The sequence below is a fragment of the Carlito syrichta genome, unplaced genomic scaffold, assembly GCF_000164805.1.
Source record: "Carlito syrichta isolate Samal-C Ts95f unplaced genomic scaffold, Tarsius_syrichta-2.0.1 Scaffold308865, whole genome shotgun sequence".
Taxonomy (NCBI): domain Eukaryota; kingdom Metazoa; phylum Chordata; class Mammalia; order Primates; family Tarsiidae; genus Carlito; species Carlito syrichta.
The window spans coordinates 395414-416749 of record NW_007252961.1 but is presented as its reverse complement, the minus strand read 5'-3'; the positions used below and the strand labels follow the sequence as shown (position 1 = coordinate 416749).

At 38.4% G+C, this 21336-nt stretch overlaps 1 protein-coding gene across 1 annotated transcript in view; it reads left to right on the top strand.

Annotated features, from left to right (window-relative positions):
* Positions 1–21336, top strand: part of PARD3B (par-3 family cell polarity regulator beta) — a 442984-nt gene that overhangs the window by 67570 nt on the left and 354078 nt on the right. Inside the window, exons 3-7 of the mRNA XM_008066237.2 lie at positions 355–443; positions 8881–8967; positions 14477–14602; positions 16761–17119; positions 20124–20263. Of these exons, the coding sequence (XP_008064428.2) occupies positions 355–443; positions 8881–8967; positions 14477–14602; positions 16761–17119; positions 20124–20263 (801 nt within the window). The remainder of the gene's footprint in view (positions 1–354; positions 444–8880; positions 8968–14476; positions 14603–16760; positions 17120–20123; positions 20264–21336) is intronic.

Genomic DNA, 21336 nt, shown 5'->3' with positions numbered 1-21336 from the left:
GAACAGTATATTAAAGCTCAAATATCACCATCTGTCACCAGAGCCCCCCTTTAGTATTCCTTTTCCTTGCTTGTTTAAACACTCAGTCCCAAAAGCCTATGGTTGAGTAGCAGGATGCTCTTAACATATTGCTTGTGTGGATGGCCCATTTGAGTATTTAAGAAATCAAGCGGGAGAGAAAAGAACATGGAAAACCCTGAAAAGATTAACACCTGTTTCCATCCTCATAGAAATTGGAGCACTCTGTATATATCCCGAGTAAAACCATTTAGCCTCCTGTGTTGAGACATTTCATTCAAATTTTCAGTTCAATATGCCCAGCATCCTCATGCTTATGAGTTTCTTTCACTACAGGATTCCACACAGAACTTGGAGAACGGAGAAGGTATGAATGGTAGACAGACAGAACTACCAACGTCGCCAAAAACTAAGGATGTGCTGAGGTATTTCCATTATGCAAACAAGAACATTTTATTTGTTTCTATTTTATATATTTTTAATAGCTTATAATTGTTCTTATTTTATAAGAAAGAACATGATAAGTAGAATTGTGGAGTGAAACGTGTCCAAACTCTAACGTTAATTGCTTAATTGTTCTTTTCTCCAGTTTTCTTCATAAAATATGAGAACTTACTGACAGACATATATACAAATGATCCTTGGTTCTGCCAGTGATCTTCTGCAAGCAGGAGCTCTTAATTACTTTTTCTTCCCTTTGAACAGCAGTTTAAAGCCAACACTTCAGAGGTCATTGTGGCTCAGCGTTTTGACTTTGACTTCAGCTGAGTACTGCTTTGTGTTGTGTTTTAACAACCTTGCAATATTTTACTTGATGTGACTAAAATGAATCCTGTCCATCAGCCAGGATTTTTTCTTGTTTTTAATGAAAGTGGCTCCTTTGAAGTCAGGTGCTCCCGTGTTCACCAGTGCCTTCTTTGTACTGATTTCCAGCTCAGCTCTCAGCACTGCCTGGGATCAAATCCTAGGTCTGCCATTTTCTGCTTTTGTCTAACCTTCTACAGACTACTCACCTCTCTTTGCCTTAGTTTGTGTCTGTAAAACAGAAATACTAATAAAACCTTCTTCAGAGGGTTAGTGTGAGGACTAAATGAGTTAATGTACATTAAACACTTCAACCAGTATTTGGGCCAGAGTACGTCCTGTGAGTGTCTGCTCCTGTGCTACCTGCTATTGTTATCATCATCACTATCATTGTGTTTAAACAATGATGCTATCATTGTGTTTAAGTGGCTTCCAATTTGGCATAAATAAAATATTTTCATATTTCATAGATGGTTGGCATCAGCATCAGGAGAAGCTTCTGAGGTTGACATTCATTTGTTCTTTCTTTAGTTAAGTTATAAATAGGTACCAACCAATTTACATGAAGTTAGCTGATCATCCCTTATCACATTGCTTTTACTGTACAGCTTCTCCTCAGACAATTTACAGCCATGTGGCCAGAGTTACTCTTTAGTAAAATTGTTTCCTTGATAAATGAGCTGCTTAATATTAAAAATTTAGAGCAAACCAGGCTTGGTGGCTCATGCCTTTACTCCCAGCTACTTGGGAGGCTGAGGCGGGAGGATCACTTGCGTCCAGGAGCTTGTATCCAGCCTGGACAACATAGTAAGATCCCACTCTCTTAAAAAAAAGTGGATACAGAAAACTTTCAGAGCATTGTCTTTTCAGAAGCTTGAGAAGATTGTTTTTGGAGAAGGGAATAGAATGTAATATGCTTATTCTATTTGGTTTTAATTTCATTTTTTCAATGTCAGTTTTTTTTTTTTTTTTAAAGTTTGTTAACAGCTTGGCCAAATGCCCTGTGGATAACCTGAGAGAGTGAACAATTGTTTGCTTTATGGCTACATAAACAAATTAGCTAATTTTCCTCCAGGTATAGGGAATCGAGAGAAATAGGAGTATAGGAATTTTTAAAAACACATTATTTAAAATATGTACATGCACATCTGTATAATTTTACTATGCCTTTATAATTTTTTATGCCTTTTTGAATGAGTTTTTTCACCTTTAATAGGTTAAAGAACTGCAATTTAGAGCAATTAAGTAACAGCTATAGATTCAATCTACACCTTCCACTCTTGTCTACAAAGTCACTGATTCAGACATTTCCTGTTGATCAGGCACAGTAGCTCACACCTGTAATCCCAGCACTTTGGGAGGCCGTGGCGGGAGGAATGCTTGAGCCCAGGAGGTCAAGTTCAGCCTAGACAACATAATGAGACCTTGTCTCTACAAAAGTAAAAAAATTAGCCAGGCAGGTGGCACGCACCTGGAGCCCCAGCTACTCAGGAGGCTGAGGTGGAAGGATTGCCTGAGCCCAGGAGGTTGAGACAACAGTGAGTCATGACCATGACACTACATTTCAGCCTGGACAAGAGCGTGAGATCCCAACTCAAAACTAAAACAAAACACAAAAATATTTTCTGTGGTGTGCATCTTCTCTGACTCCTTGGTGTTTAATTTTATGCTACCTGACCAAGGCTAGGAAACTTCATGTAGTGAGCCCCAGGATAGCAGAAGCACAGCTGTAATCAGTCTGATGTCATTTCAGAAAGTAGACTGAGGGCACACTCCTAGCACCTGCAGACTCCAGAGTAGGGGAGGATGGGAACAATCTTAGCAGCATGAAGCTACTGTTAATGGAGGAGAGCTTGGACGTTACGGTGCTATTTGAGGACATTGATTCTAGTTGGTGTGGGATTAAGAAAAAGTACTTGAGGAGGAGTTAGGAAGCCACTCTCAGCTGGGTACGTGGTCAGGATCTTCTGGGCAGGGAGACTCTGGCATCCCACCCCGTGGGACTTTGAGCATGCTGATTCGCAGAGTCTGTCTCAAAATGTGTTGAACCTATTTCTTTCCCATAATTATTGCTCAAACCTTTGTTACCTTGAAGCTACACTATTGCAATAACCTGACTCCTCTGTCAAATACCACTCTCTGTTCTAATTGGTCTCACATATCACTGTTGTATAAAAGTTTTCAAACCACAGCATTCATCAAACTATTCCTTTGTTCCAACCCTTTGAATCTGGATAAGTCCTGACTTAGAACACTAGCTCTGCTACTCACTGCCTATGCAATCTTGGATTAATTATATAACCTCTTTAAAATGGTTTCTTCGTAAGAAAATGAGTGTCATGGTCAATATGTTATTTTGAAGACTAAATGAGATATATTGCAGGCAAGTGACTTAGCACAGGGCTAAATGAAAGACTGGGTAGTTAATTGCTATTGCAATAATCATAGTCATTATTCCACGTCTTACAGTTTATTGTAACTATTTATCATCCTCCAAAACAAGGCTGTGCGTCCTCCACAGGATTCTTGACATCTGATACAGGTCTTGGAATATGATAGGGGCATATTTGTTGAGTGAATGACTAAATGGGTGGGGCACATTGCTCCACAAATCAGAAGCATAGCTATTCACTGTTATTAGTAACACAGACATCTTCATTTAAGGAGAAACAACATGCTAAGGGCTTTCTCCAAATAGTCTTCCAGAGGCATCTCTTATGAACTGCCACTCAACTGCCTTTGACTTCAAAAAGACAGGGAAGCACGAGGTTTCTCTTGGGCGGTTTTTTGAGAGAAGTACACTTTGAGCTTCTCTTCAAATAGCAAACAATATGTGCAGAAGACCTTCCCCATGTCCCTCATTCCAGACTCACCCCTGACCCGCCTTCTCTCTCCACTCCTACTTCCCCAGAAAGCTTCCTTCAGATTTGCCTTTTGTTCCCGGCTTAAAGCTGCCACCATGTTTCATCCTGTCTTCTTTGCCTGTGATGTCCGTTATTGGGCAAACCATTACAGAGTCCATTTTAAAAAAATATTAGACATTTCTCCATGTTGTCATGCTTTATTCCCATCATCATTGCTCAGGCCTCTATGACTTTGTTAATCCCAGCTAGTTTATTGCAATACCTTGCTAATTCCTACCTCAAGTGCAGATCTCTCCCTTGTATTTTTCTTTTCTAGCTAATCCCATATATTGCTGCAAAAGTATTTCTAAACTATAATATTTGTCACACTGTCCCCTAGTTTCAAAAATTTTGTGACTTTATTTCCTACAAATTAAGTGTAAATTTTCCAGCCTGGAATTTGGTACACCACTCTGAGATTTGATCTCAAGCTAATGATTGATCTATGTCCTACAAACAGCATCATTTTCTCCCTTCCTCCCTTCCCCCCCAATTCTCTCCCTCCATTTTCTCTCTTCTTCCCTCCCTCTGTCTCTTGCTAATATTGCACTCATCTTTTGTCCACACCACATGCCAATATCTTGCTCTTCTGTGCACACTGTCTTCTTCCCCTCACCCACCTTTTCTGATGAAAAATCCATTTGTTCTTCAGGAAGAGGTACCCGAACCCAGCTTCCCTCCCTGATCCTATACCCTCTTCCTCTGAACCACATCAGAAAGTGCTTCTGCTTTGAACTTGTAAAGTTAAAAGTGATAAAGCACTCAGCTCTGGAGTGCAACACACCCCAGTTTGAGTCTTGACTCTGCCTGTTATAAATAGTATTATTTCAGACCACCTTAAGCTCTCTAAGCATAAATTTCTTCTAAGATGAAAGTGGCATAACTGCTACTTTATAGATTTGATATGAGTACATAGTATTAATGCCCAGAAGACCATGAGCACACTGCCTCCCAAATAACAGCTTGCGTTAACTGAGAATATTCTCCTCTTACTACTGCTATTCTTCTGTTGCTTTGTGTTATTTTTTATTACTTGACTCAATCCTTCCTCTAGTGTACTGAGTATTGGTCTCTGTGGTTTTGTTTTTCGCCCCCCCCCCTTTTTCTTAGAGAACTTTCCCATTGAAATGACTCAATTAATATTTGTTTAACTCAAGTGATGTAAATTAATCTCACTAACAACAAATTCTTCTTTAGATTTTTACTTAGTACATTCATGTCCACAAGGCAGCTCACTGACAGTTAGAGTTTGGGGTCCTCAGCAAACTCCTCCTGGAGGGTCTCCTTTGTAGTCTGCCTCTCATACCCAGGCCTGTGAATTCATCCTTGAAGAACATCAGTGACCACCTTCTATCTGTTTGTTGCAACATTTTTTGTCTTCTCTCCACAGGTCAGCAATCCAATCATGAAGAAAATGTGTTCCTCAATCCTGCAGCATTTAAGGATTTTTTTTTTTTAAGTCCTGCTGAGGAGATTAGTAGAAAAAAATGGGAAAACCTGAGACAGATTTTTCACTTTTAGTCCCTAAGATTATTTGTTTCCTTAGAAAGATCTAATAATCATACTAATAACTGATGGTTATTGAACTCTTTATATATGCCAGATATGGGATGTGTAAAGTATATGTGTTATCATCTTTATTTTTCTCATTAAAGCTAACAACTCTATTAGGGAAATCCCTAATCCTTATTGTCCTCTTTGTACAAATGAGCAGACTGAGGCCTTGGGTCTTAGTTTAAATGATTTACCTCAGATATCTGACTCAAAGTCACCCCTGGGATACACTTTTCTCTCTAATTACATCTGTGAGTTATTATTTCCTTCTGATTTAAAGTATCTCTCCCTCCCTGTCCTCTGTCCTGTCTTTTCCCATACCTCAATGAGTGTTGAATAATCCTTATGTTGAAAATGCTGTAATTTGCCTTCTGTGGAGAAATGTGACCTACAAACACATGCAGCTTCTGCTGTATTTTCTCCCCCAAGCTTGAAGCCTTTCTTCTGGATGAAAACCAAATGAAGCATTTAACATTTAGCTCTAGCTGAGTCACCCTTTGTAATAACAGTCTTGTTTTTGACCACTGATTCTGTAGCTACACCTATAGTTTTGTTCAAAACTCATAGATCAGTAGCAGCTATTCCAGTGATTATTTGAATCAGTTTTGTCAGTTGAAACTTAGAGAATTTAGCTTGCTTAATATTAGTTGACCTGATGCTCTGTGTCTATCTGCTTGTTTCAGTATGTTTTAGAAAGTTGTGAAAAGATGACTTTTGATCTTAGCTACATCTTTCCACTTCTCTTCTTTGTTTAACTGAAATATTTTTCCCTTGTCCCACACAGTTCCTCGCTTGTCTGTTTTTCATAAGTAGCTGTCAGTCTGTTGTCCTTTCTATTGCTAGAATATCCTTTCCACGCCATTTCTACATTTTCTATTTTCAATCCACCTTCCAGCTAATCTGGCTACTGCACTGTCCTTCAAAACATAAGTAAATGTGCTCATGTCTGCTCACTAGTCCCTGAACTGCACTCTGGAGTTTGTCTACACAAATCTCGCTTATGAGATATGTATTCAAATCTATGTTGCTATGCCATGAAGGGTATGCCTGCAGAGATCTTACAGAGCTCCATGTAGATCTTACAGAGCTCCATATAGTATTTATAATGCTGAGGGTTGTTTTTTTTTCTTTTAAAATAAGTATATGTAAACTGGTCTGTGAAGCATCCTTTTTCAGATGCTCCTCTTTCTGTCTTGAAACAAATAATTGATAACATTTTATAGAGAACATGAGAAGACATGGTCTATAAAAAAATGATAATGCTTGTTTGTATTAAATAGATCCTGTTTTCTGTATGTGCTTATATTTTACAGTCAATAAAATTGAAAGTATTTTATGCTTTTTTTCTGAGATAGTAATATTTTTGTGATACTATTCTAACAGTTATCAAATATCCTTCAACCAAGAAATTGTGACTATTTTGTGAAATGCTAGAATAAAAATTTAGTCTGAAATATTGAAAAGAGGAATCTTAAAAAGTAGAAATAAACTTTTAAAACTGCATTCCCTTAACATTTTTTAGTATTTTAAACAAGATTCATTAGTTTAACAAATGATAAGATTTGCTTTATTAAGTGAAAATAAAATATAGAATTGATGGTTACTAAAGAGTAGGTGTCGGTATGACATATATAATCTGTAATGTTTTATAGGAAGAGTTTAGAGTAGGGATAAAGAAGGTTTATAAAATAGAAAAAAATGAGAATCCATAAAAGGGATCTTAAAAATTCTTAAGCTGAAATCATGAAGCCTATACTAGACTGAACACTTAATATTTCAAAAGCCTATATATATATTATCTGTGGGTGCTATCAGCATGTGATACTTGATACATTTGTTAGGAAAGATTTGTGATATACTTTCAGTGCAAAACTATAAAAATACATTATAAAGGTAAAGATAATGTTTCTGTGGTTAAACAAGATTCAAATCTGTTTTTTAAAGTTTTAAAAACAGTATTATAAACCTAGAATGCAAATGTATTGGATTTAGTTTTCCTCAAATGCCTAAAAATGCACTACAAATCTGTTATACAAAAAAATTATTGCTTCTTGGTCCATTAAAAGACATACAACTTTCTCTGCCCACCAGGCATTTTGCATTCAGGACTTACAACACATACCTATATATGATAGCATATATACATATTTTTACATATATTCATATAAATGTCCATATCCTCACACATATAGAGAAAAATCATTTTATACTATAGTATCACTCTAAGATTTGTCTTGATTTTAGCTTTTATTTCAGGCTTCTGATATAACCTGCTTGACTAAACAAGCTTTACATATATCAGCAATATCTGGGCAAAACGCATTTGAAATTTATTATCAGATTTAAAATTCCACCACATTCCACAAATGTTGGAAACTGGCAAGCTCCTTTTTTGAAGTTCTTAATGATAATAGGTTTGTAAAGAAAACACATTAAAAATAAACCTAGCCCACTGATGAGAATATATTTGATGTATTTATTTTAGATTGCTGATAATTTAGAGAACACTTCATGCAGAGTGAATTCATCATGCATTTTGTTTTCTTAATGCTGTTCTCAACTTTCCAGCAAGATGCCAGAATTTTACAATTTTCAACATGGAGCAGAAAAGCATTTGTAGCAGCTGTAGCTGTTAATTTGACATCTAGTTTCAGGTCATTTTCATGTAAATAGGAAACAATAGAAACCTGCTTACAATTTCCATAACAGGGATGTTTGCTTCAACTTTATCATTTTCTTCTGGCAATTATTTTTCTCTCTCTGGGATTAAAGGAGCCAATAATTGTTCATGGTTATTATTTTTCATCTTTATGAAAACTTGTTAGTTCCACTCTTTATTACCCAAACGCTCTAGGTGCCTTCTATATTTCAGTCATACACATTACCCATTAATCTTTCTAGCTCATTCTTTCCTTAATCTGGTGGTAGGTTAGGCAGGTCAGGCTTTCCATTTCTTTCTATAATACATTTTCTTCAAGCTTTGCAACTTCTTTTTCTGCCTTTAAAAAAGATGGGAGGTGAAAAATTTGGAATTGTTCCATTGAATATAGTTGAAGCCTTATTGAAAAGCTAGTTTAAGTTATGATTTATATTGCATTGAACATGCCTGTATGTGTTACCAACTGTGGCTTCACAGTCAGTATAAAATGTAATTCTGTGCTTTTTTCCTAATGTTTTATTTCATTTTTCTTCTAATCCAGGAAAGAAGGCTATTTTATATTTAAGCGTCAATGTGCTTACTTCCGTGCTTTTTATGATCTGTACAGTAATTTTCAAGCATGTTTCAATGGGGAGAAATTTAATTTTTGTGTACTTTTTAAATATGTTGATTTATGCAGATTAAGTTAAATAGGAAGTTATTTTTGTAGATAGTCATTTCCATTTGTTCCTCTTCTAGGAGTAAAAATAAGAAATCAGTCTTCTAAACATTTAATTTTGTGGATCTTGTAAACATACCAGCAAATCATGTATCCCCTTTGACTTCCTCTCTGTTGTAGAAGTTCCATTAGTTGAAAAATCCTGAGGGCTGTGTGTGTGTTTAATGTACTTCATCTGGTTTTCAGCAGACACTCATCTGTGCCCTTGTTTTTTTCTGCCTCAGTGATATGACAAGAACAGTGGAGATTTCTGGGGAAGGAGGCCCATTAGGAATACATGTAGTGCCCTTCTTTTCATCTCTGAGTGGAAGGTAAGATGTTTTCCTCATTTCTAAAGCCCAAGCTAATGAAAACCCTGATTCAAGATTCTTTTCCCAAATACTTCTCAGAAGAGCATTAAGTGTAAATTCTATTATTCAGATGAATACTTCAAGATATACTTTTGTTGGCCACTTATGTGTTGGAAACAAAATAAAATCATTTACTCTAGGATGTAATGAAAAAGAAAAAATTAATCACAGTTTCTCCATTTACAATTAATTATGAAATACCTTCTTAAAGTATCCTTGTCAGTAACACATAGTAAACAGAACTCTTGGCAAAGGTTTGAACATACTTTTAGACAAATCTTTCAACTGAATTTTTTAATATTCCAGAATACACATCAACAAGTGTACATAATAATTCCAAATGTATATATCCTGAATGACAAATATTCTAACATTTTAAGTAGCTATATCACAAACTGCATGTGTATGAGGTTTTTAATTGTAGGAGCAAAATGTCATCGTGCTTTTTTTTTTTCTAGAATAAAATTTGGACAATTAAAATAATTTACCATGTCCTTCTGGAAGTTTTAAAGACATCATATTGCTAAATACACAATGGTAAAAATGGTAGATTGTGTCAGCATTTTTTGACATTCACATTTATCTAACTGAATTTAAAACTTGTTTCCTTGATGGAAATTAAGGTGTTAATGTTAACACTATTATAACAACCTTTAGCACTAGTTTAAATGTTATGTCACTTTTCAATTAGATGATCACATTTAGCACTTCCTTGATATTGACAAGGGTTGTCAAACTTAAAAGAAAGTCTGTTTTTTACTCACATGATATGCCCTTAATTAATTTACTAAATTTATTTTCTTAAATACATCATTGAAAAGGCAGAATGCTTTATGGTAGCTGAGGATATCAAAGACCAGAAGAGTCTTTTGATTTTCCCAAGGTCACACAAAATCCAGATCTCATGACTTTTTCTCCTTCCATTGCTCTTTCTCGAACTAACATTTTCCCAAAGGTTATATAGTATTAATTTACTGGTTCTGAATATTTATTCAGTTCAGTCTGCCCTATAGCAGGAAGAACATATTTAGTCTTGGTGTTTTGGTTGGCATCATACTCAGCAGGTAGCCATCTGCTACCTGTAATTGCGAAGTCATCACCTTTTCCTTTCTTTTTTTTTCAAATAACATCTGATGCCAAGCTCTTTTGGAATAAATGTTCGCCAAAAAGAAATGAACCAAAAAGCTAGTGACTCCTACTGTCTCATTTCCTGTGTGTGTTAATAAGTATGTTTATAAATGTTATGGGTTATGGCGCAGGACAAACTGAGGTTGTTTTTGATAGACAGGGTGAATATTTACTCAGTTGTCAGGATAAATTCTAATGACTTTAAAGGTTCCGATAGAGCTTTGTGAAATAACAGCTGTTAAATTACCAGGCTCTTTAGTTTAATGAAACTGGAATACAACACAAGATCTTCTCAATCTCCAAAAATGAGGAAATATACAATGTGACAGTAATCATACTTTATTTTCAATGGTTCAAAAACCAAGCAGACCCCATAGGTCAGAAATCACCTTCTCTCACTTCAAATGAAAGAAAAACACTACACTTTATTGATTTTTCTCCCTTCTCTTTTCTGATTCTGATTCCTACCTAGCATAAGCCTCGTAGTATGATAGAAAGAATATTGGACTTGGATTCAGAACAATTTGATATGAATCCCAGAATTCTTTTTTATAACCTCGAGCAAGTCCCCTAAACTTTCCTCTTGTGAATACCTACTTTGCATCAAGGTTATAGAGATTAAGTGACATTAAAAATGTGAAAGCTCCTTGTAAAACACACAATGCATAACCGTGTAAATCATCAGTATGATGATTATTTTGGCTAAAACAAAAAAAGCCTGATTCAGAAATGAAGTTTTATTAGAAGTTTATGGTCAACTGTTCAGTAACTTGATGAAATAGTTCTATTATTTTTTGGCTATCCACTAGTATTATAGAAAGGAAATTTAATTAAAAAACATTAAAAATAATATGGAAGTGGAGACATGAGCCAATAAAAGTTAAGGGGTAATGAGTACAGGCTGAAACAGCACACTTAACTCAACCCATGTGTCTAGATGCCTCTGTGTATAGAGCATATCAGGCAAGTGTCTCACTCCACAATGCCATATGGTTTCACCGTGTGAGTGTGGGGGCTCAGCGAAGGTCAGAGTGGTCTACTTTGCTCTTAATTTCCTTCCATTTATTGGTTTGTGTCATTATTTTAAATTAGAATTTACATTTAATTCTTTACTAAGATTACTGTAATTGGTTTTGCCTCCAACGTATTTTTTTTCTTTTAGAAAAATGTTGCCACACCTGTTGTTGAATAAGAAACCTAAGTTAGAACAGCCCAGGTAGAATATCGTGGTTTCTGTGCTGAATGAATTCATCAGACACCATAGCACGGGGTGCTGACTGTTCTTGTGTTGAGGGCCATCGACTTTCCCAGTAAAAACACAATGAAACAGACATACAAAACCTAAGTTCTTACAAGTAAAAAGCAACTATATTTTATTACATGTTTATAAAATCGATGTATTTTTTTGAGTGGAAAACATGAGATCTAGTTTTATTTTTTGTTTTTTGTTTTTTTTTTTCAAAAAAGAGAGCGTGATATCCCTCAGTTTCCTAATAAAGGCAGTAGAACATGGGAGGGAGGAGGGATGGGTGGAGACCAACACAGACTGAGGACAGAGTTCGCTGAGGCCACAGGAAAGCATGGGGAGGAAAGGAAGGAGTAAAGGAGAAGGTATTGGTGCCTAAAAGATTGTCAGGAGAGCAGGAAGTATTCTCTGACGCTGCGTGGCCAGCACCCTTTATCACTGCTCATAATGCCTCGGCCTACCACTCCTCAGCAGCATTCGTCCTTAAATTCTGTGTGTCTTGATCCCAGATGAGGCAACCGGTTCAGGGCAAAGAGGATGATGAGATATTGTTTTCTGAGTCTCCTCAGAGTGGTCTGGGTGAAATCAAACTGGAAGGCAGATCTCTCTTCCATAGAATAGAGAGAGCAGGAGTGGTTTGTTGCCAGGGACCAAACTAATAAAATCAGGCAGCTTTACATTTTACCAAAATTACCTCTGACACATGGGTTTTACAGTTGGGCTTATTCTGTCAATAAATTTTTCATGGAAAGTTAGACTATTTAGATCAGCGAGGTTCACATAGCATACCCCAGCTGTAATATGCCAGCTAAATTGCAACCCAGTGGCCTGAAAGAATTAGTTCATCTCCCAAAATATGAAATTAAATCCTAGGGAGTAACATTACATGACTGATGATGTACTGAATTAAATTAAAGGAAGACTTGAATGCCTGTTAAAAAAAATCACTTACATAAACTAGTTTATAACCACATGTGAGCTTTCTAACCAATCATGCCATTGTAAACCCACCGTAACTGCGCCAAGATGTGCGCACTCAGAATAATGCTGTTTCACTTGAGAAAAGACTCAATTTTCATATATTTTTTTACGTGTCAAATAGTTCAACTTTTAATATTTTGTTACGCGAGTAAGGTCACTCGGAGTAGGTTGGATGAACTTGCTAACCTGCAGGAACTGGGAGAAGAAACACAAGACCTCATGCCTGTGACCTTGAGCCTTCCTGTGGCACATGGCACGACTGTCTGCTGTTCCCTCTCCTGTGTGCATTTAATGTTTTTGAAATAGAGACCTAAACATCCCTGCATGTACCAGGTCTGTGGAGATTTGGAGGTGATGTGAGCTCAGTCCACGAACCGAGGCCCTGGAGGCAGAGGCTCAACTCTGCGGACCTCCACACAGGAGGCCCATGTTCCCTGAGACTCTCAATCTATATAGCACCCCCGCTTCCTTTTTGAGTCATAATATAACTCTGTCACCAAAGCTGGAGTGCAGTGCCATGATCATGGCTCAACACAGCCTCCAACTCCTGGGCTCATGCAATCCTCCTGCCTCAGCGTCTTGAGTAACTGGGACTGCAGGCATAGGCCACATCCTGCTAATTTTTTGACTTTTTGTAGAGATGAGGTTTCACTATGTTACCCAGGCTAGTCTCAAACTCCTGGTCTCAGGCAATCCTCTCACCTTAGCCTCCCAAAGAGCTGGGATGACATGTGTGAGCCATTGTGGCTGGCCTAAATGACTACTTTTCCACAGCTGGCCCTGTGACTCACACCTAAAATGGGCTTATCTTTTATTGATATTTGGAATTTAATGCAAAGGTTCTATGTCACAGCATACAAGGCTTAGACATAAAAGAGAGGGACAAAGTTAGAAAGACGAGGGGATTGGGAAAGTGGAGGTCACACCTAGCGACTGCTTAGGGAGTACATGTCTATCTTTCTCACGCTGGAACATGGCTAGGACCCACACGGCTAAGATGTCACACAGAGAGGGGGTATCCCTCACATGAGAGTTGCTGTAACAGATGTAAGATGTAAGTTTTACTTCTTTTAGGTTTTGGTTTATATGCGTAGAAGAGTGATATGCATACATATACATACATGCATATGCATATATATATATAACTTAATTCCTGTGACTGTAGTTTTCTTTCTTCTTTCCTTCTTTTCCAACCCTTCTGCCTCTAAACCACAGCCACAAGATGCAGGCACCTCTAGACATCCCCTCTGAATCCAGCACTGTCTTGGTGGAAACTGCAGAAAGCTCTTCCCAAAGCCCTGCCCCCTCGTGCCCTGCTTGGAGTCAATGGGCAGCGGCTGCTCCCCTCCAGCAACCTGCAGATCCAGTCCACTGACTGGAGTTTGAAACCCCCTGTGTGGCCAGGTCTTCCACCCAGTGCTGGCTCTCAAATCTGTGAAGCCTCCAGGCTTGGTGATGTCCCAGTTTTTGAACCTCAACTATATCCCAAACCTATAATACCCAACTTCCCTGGTTCTGGTCCTATGACCTCATCTCCCACTCCTCCATCCTGAGCACAGAGAAAATGCCCAATGCATACATGATTCAGAGGCTCTAAGAAATGGGATGGAACTTCCTTCTAAACTGAGTAATATGATCAGAGCTTAAGTGTTTTTTTACTTCTTAAAATGCAAATTGTTGGAATAGGTAGTAGGACTGTAAAAAATAACTATGAATGCCTAGTCCTCTCGCCTTGCTAAACATCGAGTTGCCACGTCGGCACTGAAACCTCCTCATGATGGTCAAATGTGCTGTCCTCTGACATACGGCTTTGTACCCACACTACTCAACAATACTAGCCTTTTCTAAGTCACTGCACGCATGAGGAACAGAGTTGCAGATCCCTGTTCTCTGGGTGGGTATTTGTGCATATTTGTCTTGGAGGGTTTCTTCTCTTGTAGTGAGTTTTGTTTTTTTTGGACTAAGGATTTAAATAGCAAACAGTTGCCTGAATTTGAAGCATGAGAATTCTTTTGTAAGTAGAAATCAATACTTATTTCTGAATAGTTGTAAGTGAAGAAATAATTAGCATATTATTATTCAGTAACTCTCTTTCAACCTAAATTTTGTATTTAGGATTCTGGGACTCTTCATCCGAGGCATTGAAGAGAACAGCAGGTCCAAGCAGGAGGGCCTATTTCAGGAAAATGAATGTATTGTAAAAATCAACAATGTGGATCTCGTCGACAAAACCTTTGCTCAGTAAGCATTTTTTTCATTGTTTTATTTACTTTATTGATTCCTAGAATGGTTATAATCATTACTGAACTCATTATGACCAAAACTGTAGGTAGAATTTCTGGTCAGTTCCCTTGGAATGACCCCAGGACATCCATTTTCAAATGCATCTGATGTTTTAGTATACTTAAAGGTGGCCTGCACATGTCCTTGGCCAGCTTGAGAATGTTAGCACACAGAATACAGCCAGCCTCCCTGCCTGCTTGTCTTGCCTGGGCATTGGTGGATGGGATTGTTTATCTTGGGCTATGGGTCAGTTGGGCTGCTAGTTAATGGCTCTTTTCACAGACTGTTAGTTCAGCTTATTAATTAACTTACTCAATGTCAGCAATCTTCCTTAAATGAAAAAAATCTGTGAGAAATGTCTGTGAGGACTCACTGAATAATGGAAACAAATAGAAAAAAATAAAATTAAAATACTCTCCCTTAAGAAATCATTTCTCTGCATGTGAAAATATTATGGGAATAGCTTCCCATACCCAAGAATTTGAGTATACAGTAGTCTGAAGCATATTTTTAAAATGTATGTTGCCATTGCAGTGGGATTGTCAGATGAGGGAATAAGTTCTAATACTCTTTGGTAATCATCACCACCTTCTCCTGTTTCTGCTCCAAGCAGCTCATAATATATGTTATCTCTGGTCATTAGTTGTCAATATTGTGTACACACATAGGTGTGAAAGGGGGCAAGTGGTTATGGGTAGAGGAAAAGTGGGTACTGGCAGCTTCAATGTGGGAAGAAATAACCCCTTAAAAGAGTCTATTTTGTTGAAATAATGATAGACGCAATTATAATTAGTAGTAGTAATGAAATTGTTTTTATACACCACTGTGCTTCTGACAAGGACAAGAAACTGAAGCTCGTAAATATTTAGTATAGAGTTAGTATGGAGTAGAAACGGATTCCTAGTCAAGCAGAAATGACACAGGGGAACTGACCAAGGAGCTGGCAGCCTGTGTGGAATCTCCCAAATAATGTCGGGAATTAAGCCCTTCAGGAAGTGGGGGTGAGAGCAGATAGCAGTTAGGATTATGATGAGCTATTATTTGGCGTGGCTGCAAGTAACAGAGACCTGAAATAAAGACAGTTTTTAAAAGACTGACTTTATTTTTTCTAAAGACAAGTCAGCATGGAAGCGGGCAGTGCATGGGCAGGGTGGCAGCTTGTCGGCCATTGTAGGTCTGGCGTCCTCTGACTTTCTGTTCTGTATCCCTGCCATGTGAATACTGTCATCCAGTTGAGTTATGGTCACAGGGCGCTGCTGAAGTCCCCCCATCACCTGAGTCTTAAGAAGTGGGGAAGAAAAACAGGACAACAGAAATCTCTGCCTCCCTGCCTAGCCAACCTCCCCAGAGTCTCCCCAGCCCCTTCACTTACACCTCACTGGCAATGAAGGTTGGAGAAGGTGGTATTTTTATCTAGGCATGGGGCATACAGAGGCATGAAGGATATGGCGGAGGTGGGGGACATAGTAGGAAATTTGGGGAAGAACACAAAGTGCTGGGACAGAAAAGTAAAAAATGCAGATACTCTAGTAACAAGAAGGGTGTGTGCTGGGCTGGGAACCCACTGGGACATTTAGGCCCAGCCAAATGACCTGCCACAATGTCTTCATGAAGAGACGTTTGTGTCAATATTGAACTTGAGAAAAACAACGCATTTTAGAGAAGAGCTGGGCTTCAGAAGGACGTCCTGAAAGAAATCTAACTAGTAATCTGATGAGAGATGTGATTTTTTTTTTTCGTTCTAAAGTTAAAGTTGACTTTTTATGTTTACCTCAGTAATCACTTCTGGTTAGATGTTCAGATTGAGAAGTGCATATAAGCTGTGGGTTGCTAGACAAGTGATTTGGTCTCTCTGAGCCTCAGCTTCCCCATTTGTGATATGAGAGCTAATTAAACTCACCTGGTATACTTGTTGATATTCAGTGAGAGAATTGTGCATGGTAACAACACGCCTGTAACCAGCACGTGGCACCTGGTGGACAGGTAATGAGAGGCCACCAGTGTGTGGGTGGTGAAGTCATAGTGGCGGGTATGCTGATGGTTGCCACCATGCTGGCACCTTAGTAGATGGTGCTGAAGTACGGTGTCATGCTCCACGTGCCTCCTCTCTTTCCAGGGCTCAGGATGTCTTCCGCCAGGCCATGAGGTCCCCAGCTGTGCTCCTCCACGTGCTCCCACCTCAGAATCGTGAGCAGTACGAAAAGTCTGTTATTGGACCCCTAAGCATTTTTGGTAACAGTGATGGAGGTCTGAAAACAAAGGCGCCGCCTCCCATTCTTGGGAAATCGGGACTAAAGACAGCAAATTTTACAGGGGCAAACAGTCCTGAAGCAGATGCGTTGACTTTCCTGCAGCACAGCAAGAGCCCCCGGGCACTGAGACTGGAAAGAAAGCCACCCTCACCCTCACTCTCTCCTCTCATGGGATTTGGCAGCAAGAAAAATGCAAAGAAGATTAAGATTGACCTAAAGAAAGGTAATTATTAAATTATGCTTAATAGCATTCTATTATTGTAGCATGCAAAATTGGTTAAGAGCAATGCATTAAGGCTAATTTAGTTAATTCTTCCTTCATTTAATTGTATCAAAGAATAGATTTAAGTGTGTACTTAGGTAACTTAGATTTCTTGAAATTGTGGTTCTTTTTATTCTTTTCTTCTGGAAAATGTAGATTATTTGAAACAAGAAAATAGTAAAGACATCAAGCGAATGGAAAGAATCATTGCAAGCTTGACAATAGTAGGGCAATGTTGTGTTACAACTTAATACTAAGTGGGCCCTCAAATTCAGTTGTTCCTGTTTTGAGCACGACTGGTGATTTTTTGAAGCATCCTTTAGGCCCAAGTCCAAAAAGCCCATTGTTTTTCTAAACAGCTTTTATTTTATTTATTTATTTATTTATTTTGAGTTGGAGTCTCTCTGTCACTCAGACTGGAGTACAGTGGCCGCTCCCGGCCACCGCAGCCTCACCTGCTGGGCTCCGGCGATCCTTCTGCCTCAGCCTTCCGAGTAGCTGGAACTACAGGCACGCACTACCACGTCCAGCTAATTTTTTTTTTTTTTTGATTTATTGTAGAGATGAGGTCTCGCCAAGTTCCCAGGCGGGTCTTGAACCCACAGGCTCAGGCAATCCGCCCTCGGCCTCCCAAAGCGCTGGGATTACAGGCTGAGCCACCAAGCCCGGCCTTAGACAGCTTTTATATAGCAAAAACTTTATTCCTCGGAAAGCAAATATGTAATGATTACTAATTTCACAGATTCAACATTGCAAACATTTATTTAAAAGATATCTAATTTCAAAAGCATGTATAATCTTCTTTCTTCATTTCTTTTCAACTTTTCTATCCATTTCAAGCACAGATCAGTGAGAGCAGATCATGTGTGTTCTTGCATATTTATACAATATTACACACACATACACAGGAGAGCACACACACATAGTCATGTGCTGTGTGCTTGTTATTTTGTAGCCTCTGCCTGATGTTCCAATTCCCCATAGCAACCTTCTGAAATTCTGTGTTCTGGAAGACCATTCAAAAGAAACCATGATCTTACAGATTCTTGTATGAATTTATAGAGAAATTAAGATCACAGAGTAGTTTTGGAAGACCTACATATATATTTAAAAAACAAATAATGTGTATTTTTATTAGGCTATAGAGAGATTCTCTGATCAAAATTTTATTCACCTTTAAGAATTCTATACTGGGAAGCAAACATATTGACTAGAAGGCACACATACTTTAGTATGCTTATGCTTAGCAGTTAGGTTTTTATTTAAATGTATCAGTTGTATTTTTATACAAATGATCCAGCTATGTATAAGACATAGATCTGAGTGCTTTGAGTATAGAAAGAGTCAGACACAGAATCAACTCAGAAATCCATCATAAAGTCTTGAATGCAAAAATGAAGACTATGACATCACAACTATAATTTGGGATTATGAATCTGACAGCAAAAAGATATGCAGAAGAAGAGACCAAACAGGAAAGGATCAATAAAGGGTACATTGCATCTGACTAAATGTGGAAGCATAATGTGCATGCTTCAGTTGATTAGGGGCTGTAGGAAGAAAGACGAGTAGAATCTCAGCTATTCCTGAGGTTTTCAGCCAGAGTGACTTGCATAATGGAAGTGTCATTGCTAGAAATTAGAATTTTAAGTAGATGAGGATATTTGAAAAGGTCAGGATCTGGATCAGAGAAAGGGGGTACATCATAGAGTCTGAAATATGCATGGTGATATCTAAGAAATAGACATCAGAAAGAAAGATTAGGGCCAAATAAAGAGAAGTAGGTCTTTTCCATAGGGAGATGATAGTTGGATCTATGAATGTCCAAGACAGGGAGTCTAGAAGACAAATTGGTCCAAGTCAGATCCTTGGGGAACAACTGTGGTCACATGGAGGACAATGGACAAAAGTAAGAGAGAAGGACACACATGATATGATCAGAGAGGTGGGAAGATAATCAGAAAATAAAGACATGAAAACCAAAAAGGGGCCAGGCACAGTGACTCATGCCTGTAACCCCAGTACTTTGAGAGGCGAAGGTAGAAGGATCCCTTGAGACCAGGTGTTTGTGACCAGCTTAGACAACACAGCAAGACCTCATCTCTACAAAAAATTTGTTTAAAATAGCTGGACTTGTTGGTGTGCACCTGTAGCCCTAGCTACTCAGGAGGCTGAGTGGGAGAGTTGTTTGAGTCCAGCAGTTCAAATTTACAGTGAGCTATGATCACACCACTGCACTCCAACCTGGGTGATAGAGCAAGACCTTGTCTCAGACAAAACAAAACAAGACCAAGGAGAGAATTAACTTTGAGAAAATGATTGGTGGGAAGTGTCAAAGCTAGACAATGGAAAGGTTCAAGGACATGGAAGGAGACCATCATGAGTAGGTCACTGGTGATGGAAACTTGAAGAAGCAGTAAGATTGAAGTAAGGATTCTTTAGGGTGGAGAAATTTGAGCATATCTTTAGACAGAGTGACAAATCCTGAAGGGAGAAATTGAAGATGCAAGAGAACAGGACAGAAACAGCAGGACTCTTGCTAACGGGGCATTAGGATGCTGTCGTACAAGGAGTGGATACCAAAGCAGAAGCTCAGTCACAGGTTGGCCAGCTGATAGAGAGGCTGAAAATGGCCTTTTACCTCTCAGGAAAGTACAAAATCAGGTAATGACATACTGAGAAATCAATCTCCCATATGGATGACATGTGCATTTCTTCTAGAACCTGAATAAGCCAAAGTGTTATACATTGCTATTGGGTCCTAAATTCACTTTGGTGCCATCATGGCCTTTCAGGAACTATAATCCATATTTGAAACCAGAATAGCAGAAACATATTTGAAATCTCCTCGAATGCAAATATTTCATTTATTCTGTTTTAGCCTAAATTAGGTAGCTCTTACTATAAGATTTAATATAGTACTACACTCAAAACAACTATGCGTTTTTCTGTTCTTATTCACTAGGCCCTGAAGGACTTGGTTTCACTGTGGTTACTAGAGACTCTTCCATACATGGTCCTGGTCCCATATTTGTAAAAAACATTTTACCAAAGGGAGCTGCAATAAAAGATGGCCGCCTGCAATCAGGAGACAGAATTTTGGAGGTAAGAATTGGAATTAATATCATTAATAAAATATTTCTGGCATTCAAATAAATATATGAACATATAGTAATATTTATATTTTGAACATAATATATGTTGAAAATTATTACTTGTAATAATTATAAAAATTGTAAAAATTATAAATTGTAATAATTACTTGTAAGGACTTTGAAGAATAGAGCTGGTTAATGAGCAGCCTAACTATATAAATCCCCAATGAGCTTTGTGATATGGGGTCAAATAATAATGAAAACTTCCGTATCTTCTCTTTTTTACTTCCCCCTTTTAGGATTCTTGGGGAATTTTGATTGAATCTAGGAGCTCATCATATACTCAGTTAGGGCTAAGAATGTCAAAGTCCCACCCAAGCCTTTGTAATAGTTTTATTGTTCTTGTTTTAGAGGACAGGGTCTGGCTCTGTTGCCCAGGCTGGAGTGCAGTGGTGCCATTATAGCTCACTACAGCCTGAAACTCCTGGGTTTAAGCAGTACTCCCATCTCAGCCTCTGAGTAGCTGGGACTGCAGGCATGAGGCACTGCACTCAGCTCGTGTAACAGTTTCTTTAAACTATTACCAGATTGGGCCAAAGTGTCTTAAGTTGATCTTTGCCTTGACCAGGTCTGCATCATTTGTGCCAGGCTAGCAATGGAAACCACCGTGAAGGATTTACATAGAGAAGTATTTGGGATACCCAAAGCAAGTGGGTTATTATTTTTCCTTTTTTTTTTGAGTTGGAGTCTCACTCTGTTGCCCAGACGGGAGTGCAGTGGGTGGGGGCTCCTCAGGCCTCATACATCCTGGCTGCATTCAGTCCCGAGGTAGGTCACACCCCCACTTTTCCTGGCATGCTAGGACATAGACCACACCAGGCATAAGCCCATAAGTTATATCTTTTGCCCAAGATAATGCATATTTAATTCTTGTCTCTTAAACACAAGACACTTAATATGAGAGCTGAAAAAACTGTCCGTAAGATTCTTTGGAGTTGAGTCTTTGGCATCCTCATTTGATTGCAATTTGCATACATTTTCTTTTGTTTTAGCAGCTTGCCTCTTAGTGTTTGTTTATGGCAC